At 36.0% G+C, this 21537-nt stretch overlaps 1 protein-coding gene across 3 annotated transcripts in view; it reads right to left on the bottom strand.

Annotated features, from left to right (window-relative positions):
* Window positions 1-21537, bottom strand: part of LOC106668283 (homeobox protein araucan-like) — a 146310-nt gene that overhangs the window by 19651 nt on the left and 105122 nt on the right. For all 3 annotated transcript variants that reach the window (XM_024226591.1, XM_024226589.1, XM_024226590.1), the window contains one exon: window positions 13981-14232. In XM_024226591.1, coding sequence (XP_024082359.1) covers window positions 13981-14232 — 252 coding nt within the window. The remainder of the gene's footprint in view (window positions 1-13980; window positions 14233-21537) is intronic.

Genomic DNA, 21537 nt, shown 5'->3' with positions numbered 1-21537 from the left:
ATAATTATTCAAAATCGTGAGATGCGGTATAGTGTGATGTAGGTTTCAGAAAAACATTTTCTTTATCGTGCCAACGTTTCGATCTTTATTGAGATCATCTTCAGGGTTCAAAGTGTTTGTCTTCTATGTAATTGTGCCATTCTTGCGTGTCGTGTTGAGAGTGCCCACTCAAGATGATCTCAATAAAGATCGAAACGTTGGCACGATAAAGAAAATGTTTTTCTGAAACCTACATCACACCAGAGCGCATCTCATGATTTCTGAATAAAGTACTAGATTTACTTCATTTCATATTACCCGCTAGAAATAAACTGATTTATCTGAAAACGAAAAACATAGCTGCTAGAAGGATTTATGATAATAACAATTTAAAAATAAATATAGAATAGCATGATGTCAGCAGAGTAATGAACCTGAAGTTTGATTCACATATAATCACTGTTTTAGTCTGTTAGTAGCCTTTTGGCTTCTCGCCATCTTCACACAAAGAACTGATACTAAAGACTGTCAGAATGCACAATCAAAATTGATCGAAAACCATCAAACTATATAAAGTAAGAAAGTACTAAAATTAATTCATCTCATGTGCTAAAACAGTACCGATCGGGCTGAAAATGAGAAGGATGGCTGAGAGAAAGATTTGTTGATATTAACAATTTTAAAAAAACATACAATAACATGAACAGATAATTGACAAAACGTACAGCATTAAAACCGGTTCAGTTTTAGTGGTGATATGAAGTGAACTAAATTTACTGCTTGATTATTCGGAGATCGTGAGATGCGGTCTGGTGTGGCGTAGGATTTAGACACCATTTTCTTTATCGTGCAACGTTTCGACCTTTATTGAGATCATCTTCAGGGCTTAGGATTTATAAACATAGTTTAAATTTTACAAACCCATGTAGGATGTGAAAAAATGAATTTATACCATACTAGGAATTTTAGATTTTAAAAAAAGTATTTATACAATGCTAAAAAAATTTAGATTAAAAAAATGAACTTATACAATGCTAGAAAATTTTAGTTTAAAAAATCTAATGTAAAATTTTCTAGCATTGTATAAGTTAATTTTTTCTATCTAAAATTTTTTAGCATTGTATAAATTCTTTTTTTTTAATCTAAAATTTTTAACATTTTATAAATTCATATTTTGACATCCTCATGTGTTTTTAAAATTTAAACGCTGTTTATAAATCCTAGGCCCTGAAGAGGATCTCAATAAAGATCGAAACGTTGGCCCGATAAAGAAACTGTTTTTCTAAAACCTACGTCACACCAGACCGCATCTCACGACCTCCGAATAATCATTGACTAACGGTCACTAAACACCACACATAAATTTAGTAAATTTTAATTTTACTATAGTTTAAATGTTTCCGATCGTTTTGTTCTGCATATCCTTGTTTATTTAATCACCACACATATCCTTGTTGTTTGTCAGACGTATTTCGACTCCTGCGGTCCTCAGTGATAGATCACACAAAGGCTAGAATCTCAGAAAGACCAAAATTGTGAAAATAAGTACAACTCATTTATTCAATAGCTCTTTTAATCATGAGTACTTGGTTAGCTGTTCAAAGATACGCTGTTCATATTATTGTAAAGGTTGCGTTGAAAAATGTGTTACATTAATTTTTAATACTTGTACAAGAAAGAACCCGGTGGAATAGAAAACGAAAATCTTAACAAATGGCGCCAAGTGACTCGTTTAAATAAAACAAATATAATAAATCCACTCTCGAAGAATTATGATGATTGTTAAAGGGCCTATTTGAGAGACAAAGATTTATCCGCAATTTACAAGCGGCAGATATATATTTAACCTGGCATTCGCATTTCGAGAGATGTAAAAATGGTTTGTCGTCAACATTTCACAGGGCTGACAGTTATTGTTAATGGTTTGGGTTGGGGTCCTCCCGGTTGAGGATTTTTTTCCTCTTTGTCCCGTGCCAAAGGTGCCCCGTCTCCCTTGATGAATATTAACTTACCAGATGTCCCGGTGGCCCTCGCCCCTTTAAGGGAGGCGTTAGACTTCCCTACGATTTTATTAATTAATACACGGAATTAGACGGCCCACGCTGAAATATTTATAAGAGCCCATGGTGGACTTCGACGCCGTTGTCACCTCCGTGCCATCTGTCAACACCCCTGACCGTCACGTCGGACAACACAACTTAGATGTTATTTCTTAACAGGCGAAACATCAAAAGCGATTAAAACTAGAACAAACCTGTAATTATCGGATTTTAGAACAGGAGATACCAAGGGATTAAATGGTGAAATTACATCTGCTACAATCCTTGAGTAAAACATCTTTTGCCACTTCAAGGCTGTAGAGTAAAACAAAGAGAAGCAACATAATAAGCATGATTACATATTTGTTTACTATTACAAGCACGAAAAGTCGAAAAAAAGAACCATAGAACTCGGGAGTAGACTGACATTCAGAAATGATCACACTACAGGTTCATCACTCCGCAAAGCTTTTATGTTATGTTTATTTATATTTATTGTTAATATGTGGTGGTTAGTGACTGTTAGTCAATGATTATTCGGAGATCGTGAGATGCAGCCCGGTGTAATGTAGGTTTTAGAAAAACATTTTCTTTAACGTGGCAACGTTTCGATCTTTATTGAAATCATCTTCAGGGCTCAAAATGCTTGTTTTCCGAGTAGATGTGTCATTCTTGTCTGTCGTGTTGAGAGTGCCCAATTATTTATTGGTAATATCAATAACTCCTCTGGCATCAACCGTTATACCTTTCCCACCGTTTCAGTTTGAGCATGTGGAATAAAATGGATTTAAAATATAGTCCATTAATTTTTACACTAAAATCGGGTTTCTTCCGGAGTCGATTTTGGCGTCTAATATCACTAAAATTGGCTCAGTGTGTCACTGAAGAATCCGAAACGCGTAGGAAATATGGACCAAATTGATGAGAAATAACCAAAATGCAAGCTCATCTCCCCGCAGACTGCGTATAATTTTTTAAATTTTATTTTTAGCCTTCTAGCAGCCACCCTTCTTATTTCCTGACCGATTGGTTCAATTTTACAGCGTAATATATTAATAAATTTATTTCATTCTAATTGATGATTGTTTACGAATATTTCCGTTTGCACATTCTCAGTTTTGATCATTCCCACAGAATTCGGCTTCTGGGCATCTTTAGTCTGTGTGTAACTGATGATGATGAGAAAGTGAAACGCATCTGACATACCAAGCCATGGACGATTTGCGGACAAAAACTTTAGGAGTGACCAAATTACCAGTTCATCACTCCATGATATTTTATAGTTATTTTATTGACTTTTAATATCAATAAACCCTCCTAGAATCCAACCCTTATTATTTTCCCACCGACTGGTACAGTTTTGGCTTGTAATAAGGAATGAACTAAATTAGTACATTCTTATTTTCTATAGTTTGATCGCGTCCGATCATTTTGACCTTTATACCCAGGCCGTTTTGATTTTTCCGGCGTAATTCTACTCTCGCCATTTTTAGTCTTGATTATGTAACATTGAAGATGGCGAGAAGCCTGACAGAACGAACAGTGAGGATACGCAAACCAATACGATCGGTAACGACCAAATTACACGCTGTTCAACCACAGACCACGAGAGGAAATTTCACACTACTATACCATCTATTTTTCTGAATATTTTTCCATATAAATTTCACGCGCTGGTATTCGAACCCAGAACCGCTAGAATGGCACGAATCGGCCACCGCGGTCCGCCAATCAATCCGGTCATCCAGCTACATCGATAAATTATTTCAGTACGTTAAGTTTTGCATTGATTGAAACCTTTGGAGCGTTAAATTAATTACGTTTTGCGAACGAATTGCTCAAAGCAATTAAAAAACATATTTTATACCGGAGAAAGCAAATAAAAAATTATTGAGCAGTAAATGATTCAAATTTGGTCGATTAGCTTAAACAAAACAAATCTGTTAGAAACACATACTTTGTAAAAAGACAGCTATATTTGTGAAGCTTTGGTTAAGATAATAACACCATCCTCCTCCGTATAACCTTTAAGTGTAAACCAGATTATAAAATCAAGATTTTAATCAATCGGGGCCAATACGAGATTATCGGTCGAGAAAGGAGAATTTACTATGCTGGGTTTTAACTTTAACGACCCTTGATAATAAACAGCGGGGGCAGTAAAACAAAACTCCCCGATCCACGTATGTGTGAATAAACTTACCTCGGTTAGGCTCTATTAAACGGAAGAAAAAAATATTGCAAACGGTTTTTTCTCAGTGGTAGATTTCGACGTGATCGCGGGGCTTCCTCATTAGACGGCCGACGGTAAGTAGAGGCCGACGGACGGTGAAGGCTGCACCACGAAGGCTGCACAAAGCCATTTACATTTAGATGAAGCCCGGTTAATGGGGAAGCAGGGGACAAAGTCAGAACCGAGTTATTTTAGTTAATTGGACTCGAGACTTCCTCGTGTTATAAAGTTAAGCAGCTTTTTTTACCCTTGCTCTTCTGGGTGTAACGATTAAGCAGATAATTAATTTATAAAACCTGGGCACAGTGTCGCATCTGATTAAATATATCGACAGAAACGTTTATAAACAATGACCAAAGGGTCAATAAACGCAATAAAAAGATTAAAAAGACTTAGTCACATACAAAACCAGGCAGACCTTTGTTTATCTTTTCTGACGACGCCTAAGTCCAATAAGAAATTCCGTCTAATTTTATTGTTTGTTGTTTAAATAATAGCTTAATTAAATTTTAATAAATTGTTCCCAAATTACTTGAGTTAATTGGACTGGAGGTCTCTAATAATGTTAGAAAGTTAAGTGGTTTTCAACCCTAAAAATGTAACAATTAAAAGAATAATTAATTTATAAAAAGTAGCCCTTTGGGTGTTTCTGACTTCTGAGTATATTTTTTACCAACAGCCAAAGGTTATTGTACCAAAATATTCCAAAATCATTCTCTAAAATGAATAGATGTAGTGCTAACCGAAAACTGTCAGATCATTCTTATCAACTTGTTGGCAGATTATAACTTAATAAACAAACATGACTTATTTTAGTTTCTTTTATGTCTATTTTAATCAAATAAATACATTTTTAAGAATTCTTGAAATACTAAATTTTATCAACTTCTATTAAATATATAAATACTCAATTAATTATACACAATTTTTTTCGAAATAAAAATTTGTGTCACAGGCGGGATTCGAACCCACGACTTTCGGCTCAATACGCCGCTGCTCTACCAATTGAGCTACCGTGACTAAGATCGCCCATGCCACAAACTTCTCATTTCGACTACCCGATTTCATTCTAATTATGAGCAAATCGCGGCTTCATATAGAAACACTTTTTATTAACGATTATACTAGATTAACCGGACTGTGTACGATTCACAGGTGTGATTCTAGATTAATACCAAATTTTATCAGCTTCTATTAAATATATAAATACTCAATTAATTATACAGAATTTTTTTCGAAATGAAAAATTTGTGTCACAGGCAGGATTCAAACCCACGACTTTCGGCTCAACACGCCGCTGCTCTACCACTTGAGCTACCGTGACTTCGATCGCCCATGCTACAGACTTCATTTCGAAAAAAATTGTGTATAATTAATTGAGTATTAATTCTTGAAATGTTTCAAACATTTTGGTTCTGAAACCGTGTGATTTCTTCATTGGATCCGCGACGCATGATTAGTTTGGTCGTTTCCGATCGATTTCTGACAAACCAAACCAGTAAGGATAAGACAAAATGATCGAAAACGACTAAACCTTTTGACTCTTATTAAAAATTTCCATAAATCTCAAGAATTTTGTTCAATAAGACGAGACCACTGATAAAAATGATAGAAAAATGAACTTTGTGTACATTGCACTGCAACTGATAAATGCACTCTCAATTTACCATTTAAAAAAGCGAAACTTAAGATATTCTTACTGCTGGTGGACAACATATAAATTATCATTTCTAAAACTATTACGAAGACAAACCCAGATTGAGTAACAAACGGCAAATAAGTTTCGTTATTTTGCCCTTTTTGATTAGGGATGGTCTAGTTTTTCACTAGATATCACTCGAGTTTCAGCTAACGCCATCTTCAGTAAGGAACTGTCTGTTATTGGTTATATAATTTATTGAACATGACCTAAGAGAGGAAAACCCGAGGTCGATTGATCCTTAATAAAAGGATTTGTCTTAAACTGATTTTTTTAGCATTCAGGCCGGATGTTTAAGTTGATTATAGCGGTCAATCCGTGAGATTTTCTAAACATTTCATGAGATGATTTTCTGAGATAGTGTATGCAGGCTGTTGACATCGGGTCGGACGCGCAGGGAGGTTTTCACGGCCGGTCGTCCGAGCGGGCAATTTATTCATCGGAGCCGGTGAGAGCCGCTCGTTTAAATGTTAACCGTTCAACAGCCTCCTATTGGCATCCGAATAGCTTTTGGAAAGTTTCCAGCAAAGGGGAAAATGCCTCGGAGGGAGACGACTGCCTCCTCCGGGATGAAGGGATGCTCCAATCGATGCCCTCTGCATTTCTGTATTCGTCCCTGAGCCTAAAACCGAAGGACTATGTTGATTTTTTCATATTGTCATTAGATTTTAATTTATTTAAATTTGCGCCAACATGATGAATAAAACATCGACGTTAAGAATAACAGTTTTTTTTTACATTTCGATATTTTTCTACAACGGTAATGTCCAATCATTTTGGTCTGTTACTCCATAAATGTTTTAAATTGATATTTGTGTCTTTATTTATGCGATATACGCTATTTATTGGAACGAGTGTATTTATTTGCGTGAATGAAGGGGCTCTTACCTCAAATACCGAGGAATATCAATTGCTTTGGGATAGTGTAAATGTTTTGTGCTGTGTGTGTGTAATTTATTATCGTGAATGGGTGAGTTTATTCCGAATAGCCCCGAGGAATATCGAGTACTCTGGGTTAGTGTGAATAAATGTTTGAGTGAAATTTATTAGCGTAAAAGTTAGCTTAACGCAATCAACCCGAGGAATATCGATTACTCTAGGGAAGAGTGAGTGAATGGAGGAATGCAATTTATTAGCGTGAATGAAAAGTTTATCCACAATTACCCCGAGGAATATCGAGTACTCTGGGGATGTGCATTTAGTCTGGTGTGTGGATGTAATTTATTAGCGTGAATGGAAGGGTTTATCCTCAATTACTCCGAGAAATATCGAGTATTCTGGGGTAGTGTGAATGAACGTGTGAGTGTAATTTATTAGCGTGAATGGAAGTTTTTATCCTCAATTACTCCGAGAAATATCGAGTACTCTGGGGTGGTGTGAGTGTAATTTATTAGCGTGAAACGTACCTTAGCACAATTACCCCGAGGAATATCGAATACTCTGTGGTAGAGTGAATGTAGACTGGTGTGTTAATGTAATTTATTAGCGTGAATGGAAGGCTTTATCCCAAATTACACTGTGGAATGTCGAGTACCGTGGGGTAGTGTGAATGAATTGTATAAGTGTAATTTATTAGCGTGAATGAAGATGTCTATACCCAATTGGTCCGAGGGATATCGAGTGCTCGGGATAGTGTGAATGCTAACCAGACTATCATGTTTTTATCTTGATTCTGTGTATTTGAGTTATTTTATCCACAATTGACGAGGCCCTGAGGTACAGAGAGGCTATCAATAGGGCAAAGATAAGAGAGAGTTGGTTACCTTTGTACCATTAAATATCGAAATCAGGTGGAGAAAAAGAAAAAGGAACTGGTAGTATTAATATGCGAGAAAGCTAAGAAAGGAAATTTAAAGCTAAGGAAGAGAGGGCTGGCGATGATCAGTATAGTTTGCCTGTCCTAAAACTAAGAAAAAAACTAAAGGTTCAGATGTTCTCAGACTCATGATTTATTGATAAATAGTAGGATTTTTAACTTCATACGTTTATAATTTGTGTTTTTTATTTTTCCTTCTTGTTGTTGCTGTTGAGTCTTTATCCATCAAATATATATGTAAGGGTACATTTATTTCATTATTTGAAACTCTACTCAGATTCTTAGTTTTTGCGAGTACGTTGCGACATTTCAAGAAGTCAATAATTTAAGTCAATCAATAAAATTAGAACTTATTTCTTATTAGATTTGGCGTTATTGTAGACGGTGTTTCTTAGATATACTTTACATGTCAAGTACGGACATAAAGCCAGTTTAGTAAATTAATTATTTGTTTAATTTATGATAGATTTGTAATACGTATAAGTGTTAGGGTAGAAAAGCTTGTAAATAAAACTTTGTAAAAAAGTCACTAGTTTTCGTAATAATTAATATCTTTAAATTAATTAAGGTTTTTAGTTGAGAAAAAAAAGTCAGGGTCATGAGCGGGATTCGAACCGACGACCTTCGGCTAAATACGCCGGCTGCAGCTCTACCACTTGAGCTATCGTGACTTCGATCCTCTCGGACACCAACTCTCCATCTGAACCTACAACCGTTCGAATTTTTCCCTTTTTGAGAATCCAATCCGATTACACGACATTTGAAAATGGCAAAAAGGGGGAAAATTCGAACGGTTGTAGGTTCAGATGGAGAGTTGGTGTCCGAGAGGATCGAAGTCACGATAGCTCACGTGGTAGAGCAGCAGCCGGCGTATTTAGCCGAAGGTCGTGAGTTCGAATCCCGCTCGTGACACAGACTTTTTTATCTCAACCAAGACCTTACATAAAAAGAATAATTAATTGATTTTATAAAAAATTACTAAATTAAAGTGCGAGATACGACGCAGGAAAGAATTACGAGTTACTAGAATTATCAGCAGTTACCAACCACAAATTCGAAATCTCGATTACCTTTGTTGACACATGCCCCTTTTACACGTTCCTAACAGTCAACTCCCAGTTTGATGAAAGGTATACAAAAAGTACTCGATGCAGTATTTGTATCGAATGACAATATTCGATACCAAAAGTACTTGGTATCGAAAGAAAATACTCGATACTTTACTCATATCGATTAGTATCGCACGTCACTGCCTATAGACCGTAGGGTTTTATTTTCTTAATGAATAAATTTGTAACCCTTCGTAAATCAGTATTGTACATAACAGAAACTTTTTTTAACAAGGGTTCGCAACAGCAGAGATTATATCAACCCTCGGGATACCGGTGTTTGTGCCGCTGGATTCGAACCCGGGACCTTTACCTGACATTGATGGGCGCCGTGTCAACGCTTAAACCGTTGCGGCCAAGGACGACCCCATTATTTTTTTTTTAAATATTTAATAAATGTGTTTACTTATACTTCTGTTTTTCATCAATTTAATTATATTTGTTGTAAGATTAATTAGTTTTTAACTGATACGTTATGAACTTGAGACTTGAAGCCTGGTCCATGTGGGCAAGTATAAAATAACTTTTTTATAATAATCAACTGATTTATTTTCTATCTTTTTTTGGGGGGGGAGTATGATTTTTTTGTGTTACAATTTTGAATAAAGGAAATAAAGAAAGTACATGTATACTCATGCACCGGTTGAAAAAAGTCACGGCGATATCAGCTTAATTCGTCGTATGCGTGTCCTTTAATGAAGGAGCGGTAGCCAGAAGATAAGCGCCTATCAGGAAAGAAAAACAAAAGAGGGTAGAAAGAGCCCTAAATAAACTCTGCCCCCTTCCCCGGCCTTTATTGCATTAGGTAATTCAGATGCGCTTTCGGTTGTATATTGAAATTTACAATTGGCCGTAAAGGTCTCAGGTTAATTGAGTCCCGGGATGGGAATGGAACCACTTAGGGGGCTGTAATGCAGTAGAGCGTATCACGCCTCGGTTGAAAGGGGGTTGGATGTGAAATCGATGTGTTTCCAACAATCAGTTCCAACGGGGGTGAAGGAAACTCAAGCATGAAATTGTATCAAATCCTTATTTGCCTCTTCCCCAGCGCCATTTAATAGCCATTAAAACGGAAAACGCGTCGGCGCGCGAGGGTACAAATCCACTTCCCCTAATTGGACATTGCACGAAGTAAACAGGCCTGTTTGAAAAAGTACAGCCTTCTTATTAGACTTTGGATTTTTGACTGGTTTAACAACCTCGTAATGGCGTTTGAAGTATTTATTTCAGAGTTGAAAACCTCCGTCCTGCAGGGCGGTAATCGATCATTATCCCTCTCCCCCGCAGTTGTCAAATGTTCATCGCTGACAGCATTTCACTCTCCCCTAATGCAGTTTTAACACATCCATTTAATTCCATTTGCACATTATTCCGAATTCCGATGATTCCCAAAGGAAATTATATTAATATTTAAAAATATATTCGATGGCGAATGACAAGTACTTCAACATTATAATTTAAAACAAGTTTTTAAGTGCACGCATCCGACCAAAATAAACCTCATTGAAAATCGTGCATTTTTTAAATTGTAAGTTCGATAGTTTACCTCTCCTCATTGGTTAGGTCAATACTTTTTTTAAAGAATAAGTTCAAATTATAGGTTCATCCTTCAGATTTTACTGAGCAATAAAGAATATTGTAAAAAAAAGATGGCAGCATCAGTGGACGTTTGAGAAGCTCTTGAGCGATAGGTGGCCACCAAAGAGTCAAAATCTCAGAAGATACGCGGTTAACAAACGGAGAAAACCGTATCAGTACGGCATGTAGAGAAAGGGCACTCAATGCCAGTCAATCGAAGATTGTCACTGCTTGGCTACATATAGGGAGCGTGTAGGAATGACACCCGAGTGAATTATGCTTGAGAACGGTAGGGAAAATTTTCGTTGTTCCGATTATTGGATAAAACAGAAAACGACATCTCGTTCTATGTTTACCTTCGGTGCATATTGACAGTGAATATATTTATCAGCTTGAATGTGTAGTATGAAAGGGTCAAAGAGATAATAAAACTAATTAAAGGCGAAAGACGGTCCCTGGACGGCTCACCCTCCAGACCTTACTACAGTAAAGAATGTCGTAAATAAAAGGTGTCAACGTCAGTGGAGTTGGTCGTCTGACAACAATGCGTGAAGAGCACAGTCCATTGGTGGGCCTCAGAGAATAAACTGCAGAATAAGGATCATCTTAACCCGACTCAGAACTGGTCATATGAGGTTGACACACGGATTAAGACGTTAGAAAGGTTCCTCAATACCACTTAATTGAAGGTTTTCTATGTTTGGCTCTATATAGGGAGACGAGGAACGTCATCCGATATGCTTGAGCCTACTTGGGTCCGCTGTTTTGATTTTTAGAGAAAACAAGGATGTTTATAGTATTTGATATACATCTCGTTTTATTATATGGAGAGTGATTGTATCTATTAGCGTGTATGTTTGAGTGAGAAAGAGCGTATGGTGGAATATTGAGTACCCAGTCAACAGTCAATTAGAAAAGCAAACTTTGCCGGCGGGTCGGATAAAACCGGACCACCATAATTCCGGAGTGAGTGATTCTTTAGGCCTTCAGATTTCATTGAAGGGAAATGCTTAAACTAATTGAAAACGATGGACGTACAGATTTCATCGTCACCCAGACACCAAGAAAAAACTTCCCAATGCTTTAAAATTTAAAGTTTCCATGAAATTAGAATTGTTTAGGGAAGCCAGATGCCGCAAAGGTTAAGACACACAGCGACGCTTAAGTGTAAGGGTCACGGGTTCGAATCTCATCGGCCCTAAATTCCAAATGGACTTGTTGCGAAAACTCGGGGTTTGATTTGGCAAACCAAAAACTAGAAATATATAGCATACATTCGATCGGGTCGAACATACGGCAAGCATTTGTAGAAATTGTACTATGTTAGCTCAGTGAGATTATAATCAGGGAATCTCTACAGGGAGGAACGACCAATCAGAAATTAAAATATTTCATGTCATGTCGTATAAAACGATGTCCCTTGTCCGATGGCTTCATCAGTGTAAACAAATTTAGGCGCAGGCCATGTGAAGAGCGCATGACTATCGCGCCATCCCAGGCCAACATTGTGCATATGATCTCGTTCATCATTTGCAAGATACTTTGAACCGATACTTTCATTGGCTTAATTAATCTAAAACAAATTATATGTTGTGAAAACAACGTGGGAGAAGTGTTTTAATACAACAGATAAGCTCGAATTAAAACTGAGTTCGACGTTTGTCATGGCTTGGCTAACTCCGTTCAACATGATAGAAAAAAGGCATCGGAATGCACGCTGCACATTCCTGTTTAGGTCCTCGCGTGTTTTTGTGCGGACCAGTCTTGTCAACCGTTTCTATTGACATTACCATTGACACGTGTGATTTAATAAACAGTCCGAGGTTGAAAGAGAACTGACGATTTTTCCCTGCGACAATCGCGTGTTGATATTAATCACCGACTAACCCGTCGTTATTGGCCGCTCGATTTTTGTATTAAGCATTGAAACGGAGATAATCCCAGCGGGTAGTAGAACGGTCCAGGGTAGGAACCGGTCCAGAAAACGAGGATTGCTAGTTTTTGCTGTCTTTCCGTTCAACTAGTATCGGATGGAGTTTTTATCGGTGGCGGATGAGGTGGTCTTTTTGGAAGACAAGTCGACTGTTAAGCGCTTCAATTTCAAAACGCTCCACCGAGGTGGAAGGTGTCGGCCTGAAAATCATTTCACGGGTAACCAACCGCCACATCTGACCATTGGGCAACATTTCTTGTGATATTAGATACTTGGTAAGCATGCTTGATCTTAAAATTGTTACACGACAAGCATAATGCTTCACGAGTTCGAATTTTCAGCATTCTGGTCAAACCGACCGTCTCTCTTTGTATCAAACGCTGTCTATCATTCTCTATATTTCCATATACCTATATATCCATCTATCTAGGTATCTGTCTGTCTAGCTATCTATCTATCTATCTGAATATCTTGATATTCCCGACTCTCTCCACTGTACTATTTCTTTCGTTCTCTCTCTCTCTCTCTCTCTCTCTCTCTCTCTCTCTCTCTCTCCTGTATATCTATCTAGTTATTTCTCTTTCATATCTCACTATTTATATTTATACCCTGTTCATTTAATTATGCCTTTTATACTAACTTTCTAATTTTTTCTTTCAGTCCCTTTCTTTCTCTCTCTCCTTTATTTATTTGTCTCTCTCCTTCTCTTTCTCTTTCTCTCCCTTGCTTACTCTCGTTTCCTTAATCTCTCTCTCTCTCTCCCTCTCTCTCCCAATCTCTCTTAGTCTGTCTTTCCTTCTCTTTATCTCCCTCTTTCTCCCTATGAGAATGTGAATTCGTTATAAACCAAGAAAAAAATAGGTTGAAACGGACCCAATAAGTTTAAAGAAAAGGACACCGAAAAAGTGCAACTTTTTTGCCCTCCTGATCTTAAAAATTTTTTAAATAAGAATTTTTTTTTAGAATTCTGCTTAAACAGAGAGAACCGACTCTCCTGAAAAGGAAACACATATTAAATTAAAGATTATTTGGAGATGGTGAGACGCGGTCTGGTGTGACGTAGGTTTTAGAAAAACATTTTCTTTATCGTGCGACGTTTCGATCTTTATTGAGATCATCTTCAGTGTTCAAAGTGTTTGTTTTCCGTGTTGAGAGTGCCCCACGACACAGAAGAATGACACATCTACACCGAAATCAAACTCTTTGAGTCCTGATCTCACCATCTCCAAATAATCATTAACTAACAGTCACTGAACCCAATAAAATTAAAATCCATCCAATAGTGATGAAGTAAAACAAAAAAATAAGGAGAAATCAGCGGTTTATCCGAAAAACGACAACTAATTATCCTTATTTATTGATTAATACTACTTTGCTTTCCCTATCGGTATTGGTCACTACCTATCCTTAAAGATATAATAAAAAATTATCAAACTAACGGCTAAGAGATATCTCATTCTATAATTTGTTCCTAGTGACGATAGCTCTTTAAAAGAGCAGAAATAAAATGTCGAATTCATACATTAAAAAAACTCCATAGTTTTAAAAGTAAAAAGGTACGATCTAAATTAGTAAAAATAAGTCGAGTACTTACCAAGGGCGAGTAGAAGGCCGAACTGTCTATACTGGGGTACGGATTCTGGTCTGTGGATGGGTAGTGTGCTGAATACACGGGCGGCCTAGGATAGGAAGAAAGTGCCAGCCTCGCTGTCGTGTCGTACTGGCAAGAGCAGACCGTCTGCCCGGAGACGGGGTCGGACAGGACGGGTCTTCCGCCGTCGCAGCAGGGGCTGCCCGGTGTGGGTGATACGGCACCACCTGTACTCCCTCCGGGCGATACTGCTACCTGAAAAAGAAGATAAGAGTGGTTGATTAAATTTCACCTAACAAATAACAGGTGCTCGATTAAACGAGGAACAATAGAAATCCGTTGGACATTCCTCCGTGGTATTAGATTTTGGCCGGCGGATTTTAAACCTGCCATCACGGAAAATAACATATCGGACGATTCGTGTCACCGGATAAATCACCGAATTAATTCATTCGTGTTTGAAAAAAAATGTAAAATTGGTCGGCCCTCTCGCGTGTCACTCCGCGCAACCTCGCGAGTTTTACAATGTCGGAATCACGATTTTTTTTCGTGAAAAACGCGATACTTGATAACATTATGCGATGGAACCTTTTTACTTAAGGCGAATTATGAAAATAACAACTAACAATTATACCTTTTTTTCCATCAAATTAGACCTATTTCCAGCCCAATAAACCCCTTTTAATTTCAATTTAACAATTTTTTGCATCAAATTAAAATTTTTTTAATTTTAATATACTCCCATACTACGTCATAAACCCCTTTTTATTTCAAATTAACCTTTTTTGCAACAAATGAGGAGTTTTTAATTTCAATATAAACTTTTTTATTACAAAGGAGCTCTTTTTAATTTCAAATTAGTCCTATTTAAATTAAAATTAATCATTTCTTTAAAACCAAAAACCTAGGATTACAGTATACCAAACTATGGTATATTTTAAATTAAAAAAATATAAACATTTGATTTTAAAAGATTTGGTGTAAAAACTTCAATTTCAAAGGAGGTGGTATATTTTATATTACAAAAATATAAATAAAATAGTTCAATTTGATTTTGAAAGATTTGGTGCAAAAACGTCAATTTCCAAGGAGATGGTATATTTTATATTAAAAAATATAACTAAAATAGTTCAATTTGAATTGAAAAGATTTGGTGCAAAAACTTAATTTAAAAAAAAATCTGAACGTATAAGAATCTTTTTATTTTAAAATATAGTGGGTTCTTAACCGACTATATAAAAATGAAATAAAATTGCATAGAACCAGAATAAAATTTCATAAAAGCCTTGCAAAAAACTAAAAATTATATATACGTAATTAAACATAACAACAATTTCTTCTTCTTAATCAACTAAAAATGTTATATCAAGCGTAACTAATTAAGGGTTAATTTAGGATTGGTTTTTAATTATAACATAATTGGACTCTTCCACAATCTTTCACATTCCTCATATTAAAAGAAGAATCCTTTATTTTTATATTGTATACAATGTTTAATTTTAATTGTAATTAGATTTCTTATGGTTTTTAAGGGCATAATTATTTTATATTTAAAAAAATGTTAAAATATGCCGGAATTTTATTTTATCTGCTAATATTTCATACCATCTCTTAATGACAGGTTAATATAAAATTTTAAAAAAGCTTTATAAGAAGTTGAAAAGTTAACTTGAAATTAAAAAGGGTTAGTTTGGTGCAAACGTGGGTTTGTTTGGAATTAAAATCGTATATAATTTATATATTTGAGATTTTTTTAAATAAAAAATAATTGGGCGTTTAAAAGACCATATGAAAAATAATTACAATTAAATAAAAATATGTAAAATTGAAAATATAAATTCTCTTTTAATGTTTTTTTTTAATATAAAATAATTGAGCTCTTAAAAACCTATAAGAGAAAAATAATTTCAGTTAAAAATAAAAAACTATATAAATTTTAATCTTTTCAATTAATTAAAGTTTTTGGTTGAGATCGAAGTCACGATAGAAAGAAGTGGTAGAGCAGCAGCGTATTTATCCGAAGGTCGTGAGTTCGAATCCCGCTCGTGACACTGACTTTTTATCTCAACCAAAACCTTAATTAATTGAAAAGAATTTATTTGGTCATGCGGACCACGAAACCTAATAAAAAATAAATTTTAATTTTAGAAACGTGATAAATTGTGGTTTTCAAGAGGCCAATTATTTTAAAGTTAAAAAATCTCAAATTTGCTTTTATATTAAAAATTAATTAATTTTTAATTTTAATTTAATATTTTCATGTTTTTCTTGTAGTGTGAAAATATTAACTATCCTGTATATTATTACATATACTCATACTCTCATTACCATAAGGAACCATAAACCAATATTTTTGAATAATTATGTTATCTTAATATTTTCTGTCTGGTTATATATAATTTTTATTTATTTATTTGTTTATTTATTTTTTTTGTGCCTATTTATTAGGGTAAGTCGTTAACCATTATGATTCTTTTAACCAACTTAAGCTTTATTAAATATTGAATGTGCTATAAACATACTTATATATTGTATAACTAATAAATAATATTAAATAAATAACAATTAAAGAATTAGAGAAAAAATTTATGTCAGCACCTCTCCTAGAAACACTAGACACGAGCTTCCCACTCGAAAAACAGGCAGAAGAAAAGGTAAGGGTTCTCTGTTAGAGGGTTGTTGAAAGGGCGCCCCACCCCATAATAAAGTAATTGTTTCGTTGGATGGCCCTTGAGAGAAGGGGTGGCCGCCCTTCACAGCTTCTACAGCTAAATTGGATGAGAAATCTATATCTCAAACTTACCCCTCTTAAGCCCTTTAGGGCTATTTAAACATTAAGAGCTCTGATTAGAGCAGTAAAGCAACAGATTTCTCCCCCGACGGCTCGATCTAACTTCTTTTCCCCGCTCCCATACAATCTTAATGACTCCCCTTGTATTTAAGGATATATTTTGTTTTTAACACCATCGCCGGGCTTTGATTAGATCTCTTTTTGTAAACCACCCTCTCAGAGCATTGTATGCAAATTATCTTCTCTTTTTAACTTGTTTAAACATCATAAAGTGTACTATTTGTCAAAAGTCGACTGAGATCATTATAGGAACGTAGCAAAAACTAAGGCAGAACTGCTAAACCTAGGACGTGAACTAAGAAAGTACTGATTAACACTGCAAACTCTAGTGGCATAAACATAGACTCGGATCAATAGAAAAAAGTCTTTTTACACATACCAGGAAGAAAAAGAAACAACGGAACGTATCCTCCGTTGGTCCATCTATGCAGGATGAGACTCTTTTTCCTATAAACGGAAAAGTCAAGGCCTGAACGACACAGATCCCCTTAAAAAAGTTTTGGGATTTGGTTAAAAGCCTTAAGATAATGTGTGGTGATTAGTGACCTTAAGATAGTAATGAAGAGAGACTGATCATGGTGTATGTCGTAAAGTGGCTCTTTTTAACCATATGTTAGGTTCATCAAAACGGGACTACTATGCTCACAATACAGGTATTAGGCTTTTTATCAGCCTACATAGACTTGATAGTGGCTACTCAGATTTCAGCTTTTCTTTGTTCGTGAGAAGAGGGATCTGATAATGATCATTTATGTACTGAAATTTTGGCAGAGTTACACGGGTTGTTTTCTATTACACCTAGTATTTTAAAATGTCTATGGAATCGACGAAATCCGGTTAACCGTGAAATAACCATACATTTCCTTCTTGGTTAGGAGAAATTGCATGTTTACTCAGCAGGGCTTCCCAAACTTGTTCCAAAAATGGTCTTGAAATAATTGGCTCAGGAAAAAAGCAATGTAGAATAATAAACCTAAGACGATCTATCCTTTTCTAAGTGTACAGGTTATATACTATGATCTGACAAGGTTCCCTGATAAGGGTAGCTTTGAAATTAGGTAAAACACCATAAATAACACGGGTAAGTGATTTAATATTGGAAAAATGTCCCTCGGTCAAAATGGCCATCAGACTAATTTAAAGTAGGTTGTTTATTATCTGGCCATCTAGCTAATTAACACAAGAAACTGCTAATTACATTTTAACAGTCGTCCTACCAGACAGGATAACGATACGCTTTTTGGACGCGCCATCAAAAATGCCTCACCCAAATGGGTCATTAGTGACTTAAAAATACACTTTTTATTGTATAATTAATATTCATAATTTCTAATGAGAAAATCCAAGGCATTGCAATCAAGCAAACAAGTCTTGAAATAACTAATCTGAACATTTCGTAGTTGATTAGGAATCAGCCATGTTGATCCACTAACTTTTGGGCCAAAGTCCGCATATGTACTAAATGTAGAGAAAAGTCCTATTTAGAACGGCATCTTTGGCTTCATATATAAAGCTTGAAAGATTGCAATATGAGCCCTGTGCTTGAGCACGGCAGTATTATGATCTCCTGTTCCACTGTTTTGGGGAAATAAGATTGTTTTATCGTATATAGCATAGATATTTTTTTTTATGGTTTAGTGTTTATTGAGAATGACGGTATTTATTAGCATGAATTTGTAGTGCGAGAAGGAAGATAGTAGCGTATTCAATACTCAAATAGATTAATTATTATAATATAAATATATGAAAAGGTTGATAAAAGAATATGGATATATTCTGTGTTAACTGTTTCAAGAGAATGTATTTATAAGCGTGAATGTGTTTGTAGTAAGAGCATCGACGAGGGAACAGCATCCTCATTTAGACTACTTAGTGTTTATTTAAAGGATGATCAAAAAGTATGGATTATTCTGTGCTAACAGTTCCGAATGTGTGAATGTTTATTGCAAGAGGGTTGATGGTTTATCAAGCAACCCATAGACCCTCAGTTGGATAATTGTTTAAAGGATAATGAAGATATAGGGAAGTATTCTATATTAACAGTTTCCTGAGAATGTATTTGTAAGCATAAATTTTTGGTACAAGTGATGCGGAACATCAAGCACCCCATAGATACTCAATTAGATTAGTCAGTGTAGGGAGGCACGGAAGAAGATCGAGTTTCCATAATCCTAAATGAATAAATTGTATAAGTGATGGGACTGAGAACGTACCCCTGTGAAATGCCTGCTTGTATTTGTCATTGCCGCATCTCGCTAAAAATGCCTAAACGACGGGTGCCTATCAAAAACTGGGTTACATCAAGAAACATCCAAACAATACTCATTGTTCTCTGGAATGAAGGAAATGGTGTCTAAAAACTCTGTAACCGTGCTCTATCGTGGAATGATGGGGACGGAAATCGAATTGGTGTGAAGTGATGATTTTATGTGAATCCAGCTTGGCTATTAAAAGTGGTCAAATATTTCCGGCCATACAAGATTGAATTGTGTTAACCATCACATTTTGTGCCATAATTACATTACAATGTTTTTTTCCAAATTAATATGAAATGAAATTTCAAAGTTTATGCCGAGTTTCGAACCCAGACTAGTCTTGCAAATACGAGTCGGTCGTCCTAACCACTAGGTCACCGAGGACTCCCACGGGATTCTGCACCTCGACCTGAATAGATCTATTCTACTCCCCTGTTTTTCACTCACTGGACAGCTTCAATTCCAGCTCCCAAAGTTTTGCCAGCGGCTCCATAGTGTAGGCTCTTGTGCGGTTTCTCTTGTCCTAGTTGCAAAAACCTGCACCAACAAACTCTTCCAAGAAGTTTCGAACTTTTTTTGTTCAATGGTTATTTCAAACTACAACGTAAGGGCTTTTTTAATTGGAAGGAAGAATCCGATAAAATTAAATGAAAATTTAAATCAAATTAACTGACATACATTTAGTCGGGACGAGTAAACAAAACCTTTGACTAAATCAATATTTGTACATTTTTCTTTATCCATCCGATTGACCAAATTACTTCTTTCAAATAAGTAATCTTTATGTAACGTATTGGTTGAAATGAAAAAGTTATTGTCACGAGCGGGATTCGAACTCAATACGCCGCCCCTCTAACCACTTGAGCTATCGTGACTTCGATCCACTCGGACACCAACTCCTCATCTTAACCTACCCTTGAATTTTCCCTCCTTTTTCTCTTTTTTTTTTTTTTTTTTTTTAATATCGTGTAATCAGGATTTGATTTTCGGCGACAAATGAAATGGCCACGGAAAGCTCTTAGTGAAGATATTCGTTTTACTTATAAAATCCATTATATTTCATGATCCAATTAACCAAATTACTTCTTCCAATTAATTAATCTTAATGTAAGGTATTGGTTGAAATGACAAAGTTAGTGTCACGAGCGGGAATCGAACCCAAGACCTTCGGCTAAATCCACTCGGACACCAACTCCCCATCGAATTTGGATGGATAGCTCAAGTGTTTCAAGCAGCGGCGTATTGAGCCGAAGGTCTTGGGTTCGAATCTCCCTCGTGACACTTTGTCATTTCAACCAATACCTTACATAAAGTTTAATTTTTCTTTATGTTAACGGAAATGTTCTGAGTACTGGTTGGTTTACTGTGCTGATTTTTGGTTGTTTTGTGTTAGAATCCAGGTAAAGTACGTAAAATTATTTAAGAATAATCTGAGTAAAGTATTATAAAATGGTTTGGCTTATATCCGCGTTAAGTATGACAGAGATTACTTTACTTAATTTCACTATCGCTAAATGGACGTTTTTCAATCGATTTACTTATGTTTTTACGATATTTATATAATCCGGAACGTCAAGTAAGTTTAAAACATCAACAGAAGGGATTTCCTAACTATAAGCCGACTCATTTATAAGTCCCTTTTTCGGCGACCAACTTACAGAAAAGCTTAGTTTTTGTTTGTTTTGTTAACTTTTATAATGCAAAGTGACATTTATGTAGTACTGTGTTGAACAATGAAAATGGTCGATGTTTTTTCTGGAAAGAGTGGCTCCGAACGATTAGAAAAAAAAAGTATTTCCGACGGAAGAGATTTATTTATCTAACGTCTTAAGGGTTATAGGTTTTGTGTTATTCTCCGATGTTACGCACATGCTCTCGGGCAGGCTACATGCGCACATGATACTCCCTTCGGGGCCAGCCCTTATCTCTCCCTCCGCCCCCGCGCTCCACTCCCCCAAACACATAAGAGGGTCGCCCCCTGACAGATATTTGACGTCGCTCCACAAAAGGTTTGACACCAGTTTTCCCTCCCGGAGATATGATGGATCGGCCGGAATCTCATCCATAACCCGGGAAACGTACACACACCCACACCCACACGCACACGCACCCGGCCGAACGTATAATAAAAGGGCTCACCCTCCTTTTAATTGATTCCGACGCTACTATATCACACCCGGCCACAGACAGATTGCCCATTTCGTCCGCCCCGGCCATTATTGAATCATAAATATTTATGTTTACCTTCACGGTTAAGAGGGTTACTTAGCTATCCTCTATCTCTTCCCTTTAATCTCTATTTATTCCGCAATTAAACATTTTGTTAACTGTTATGGCTCATTTTTAATACCTCTTATCGAATTACAGTTTCATTTCAAGAGAATAATTATCTGCTACTGTTCCAACTCGTGCTGACTACACTAATAACCATGTTTCCAACCTGAAATTACAATA

The sequence above is a fragment of the Cimex lectularius genome, unplaced genomic scaffold (assembly GCF_000648675.2).
Source record: "Cimex lectularius strain Harlan isolate CLEC.00 unplaced genomic scaffold, Clec_2.1 scaffold85, whole genome shotgun sequence".
Classification (NCBI taxonomy): Eukaryota; Metazoa; Arthropoda; class Insecta; order Hemiptera; family Cimicidae; genus Cimex; species Cimex lectularius.
The sequence above is the reverse complement of the archived record's forward strand: the minus strand, read 5'-3'. Positions and strand labels throughout refer to the sequence as shown.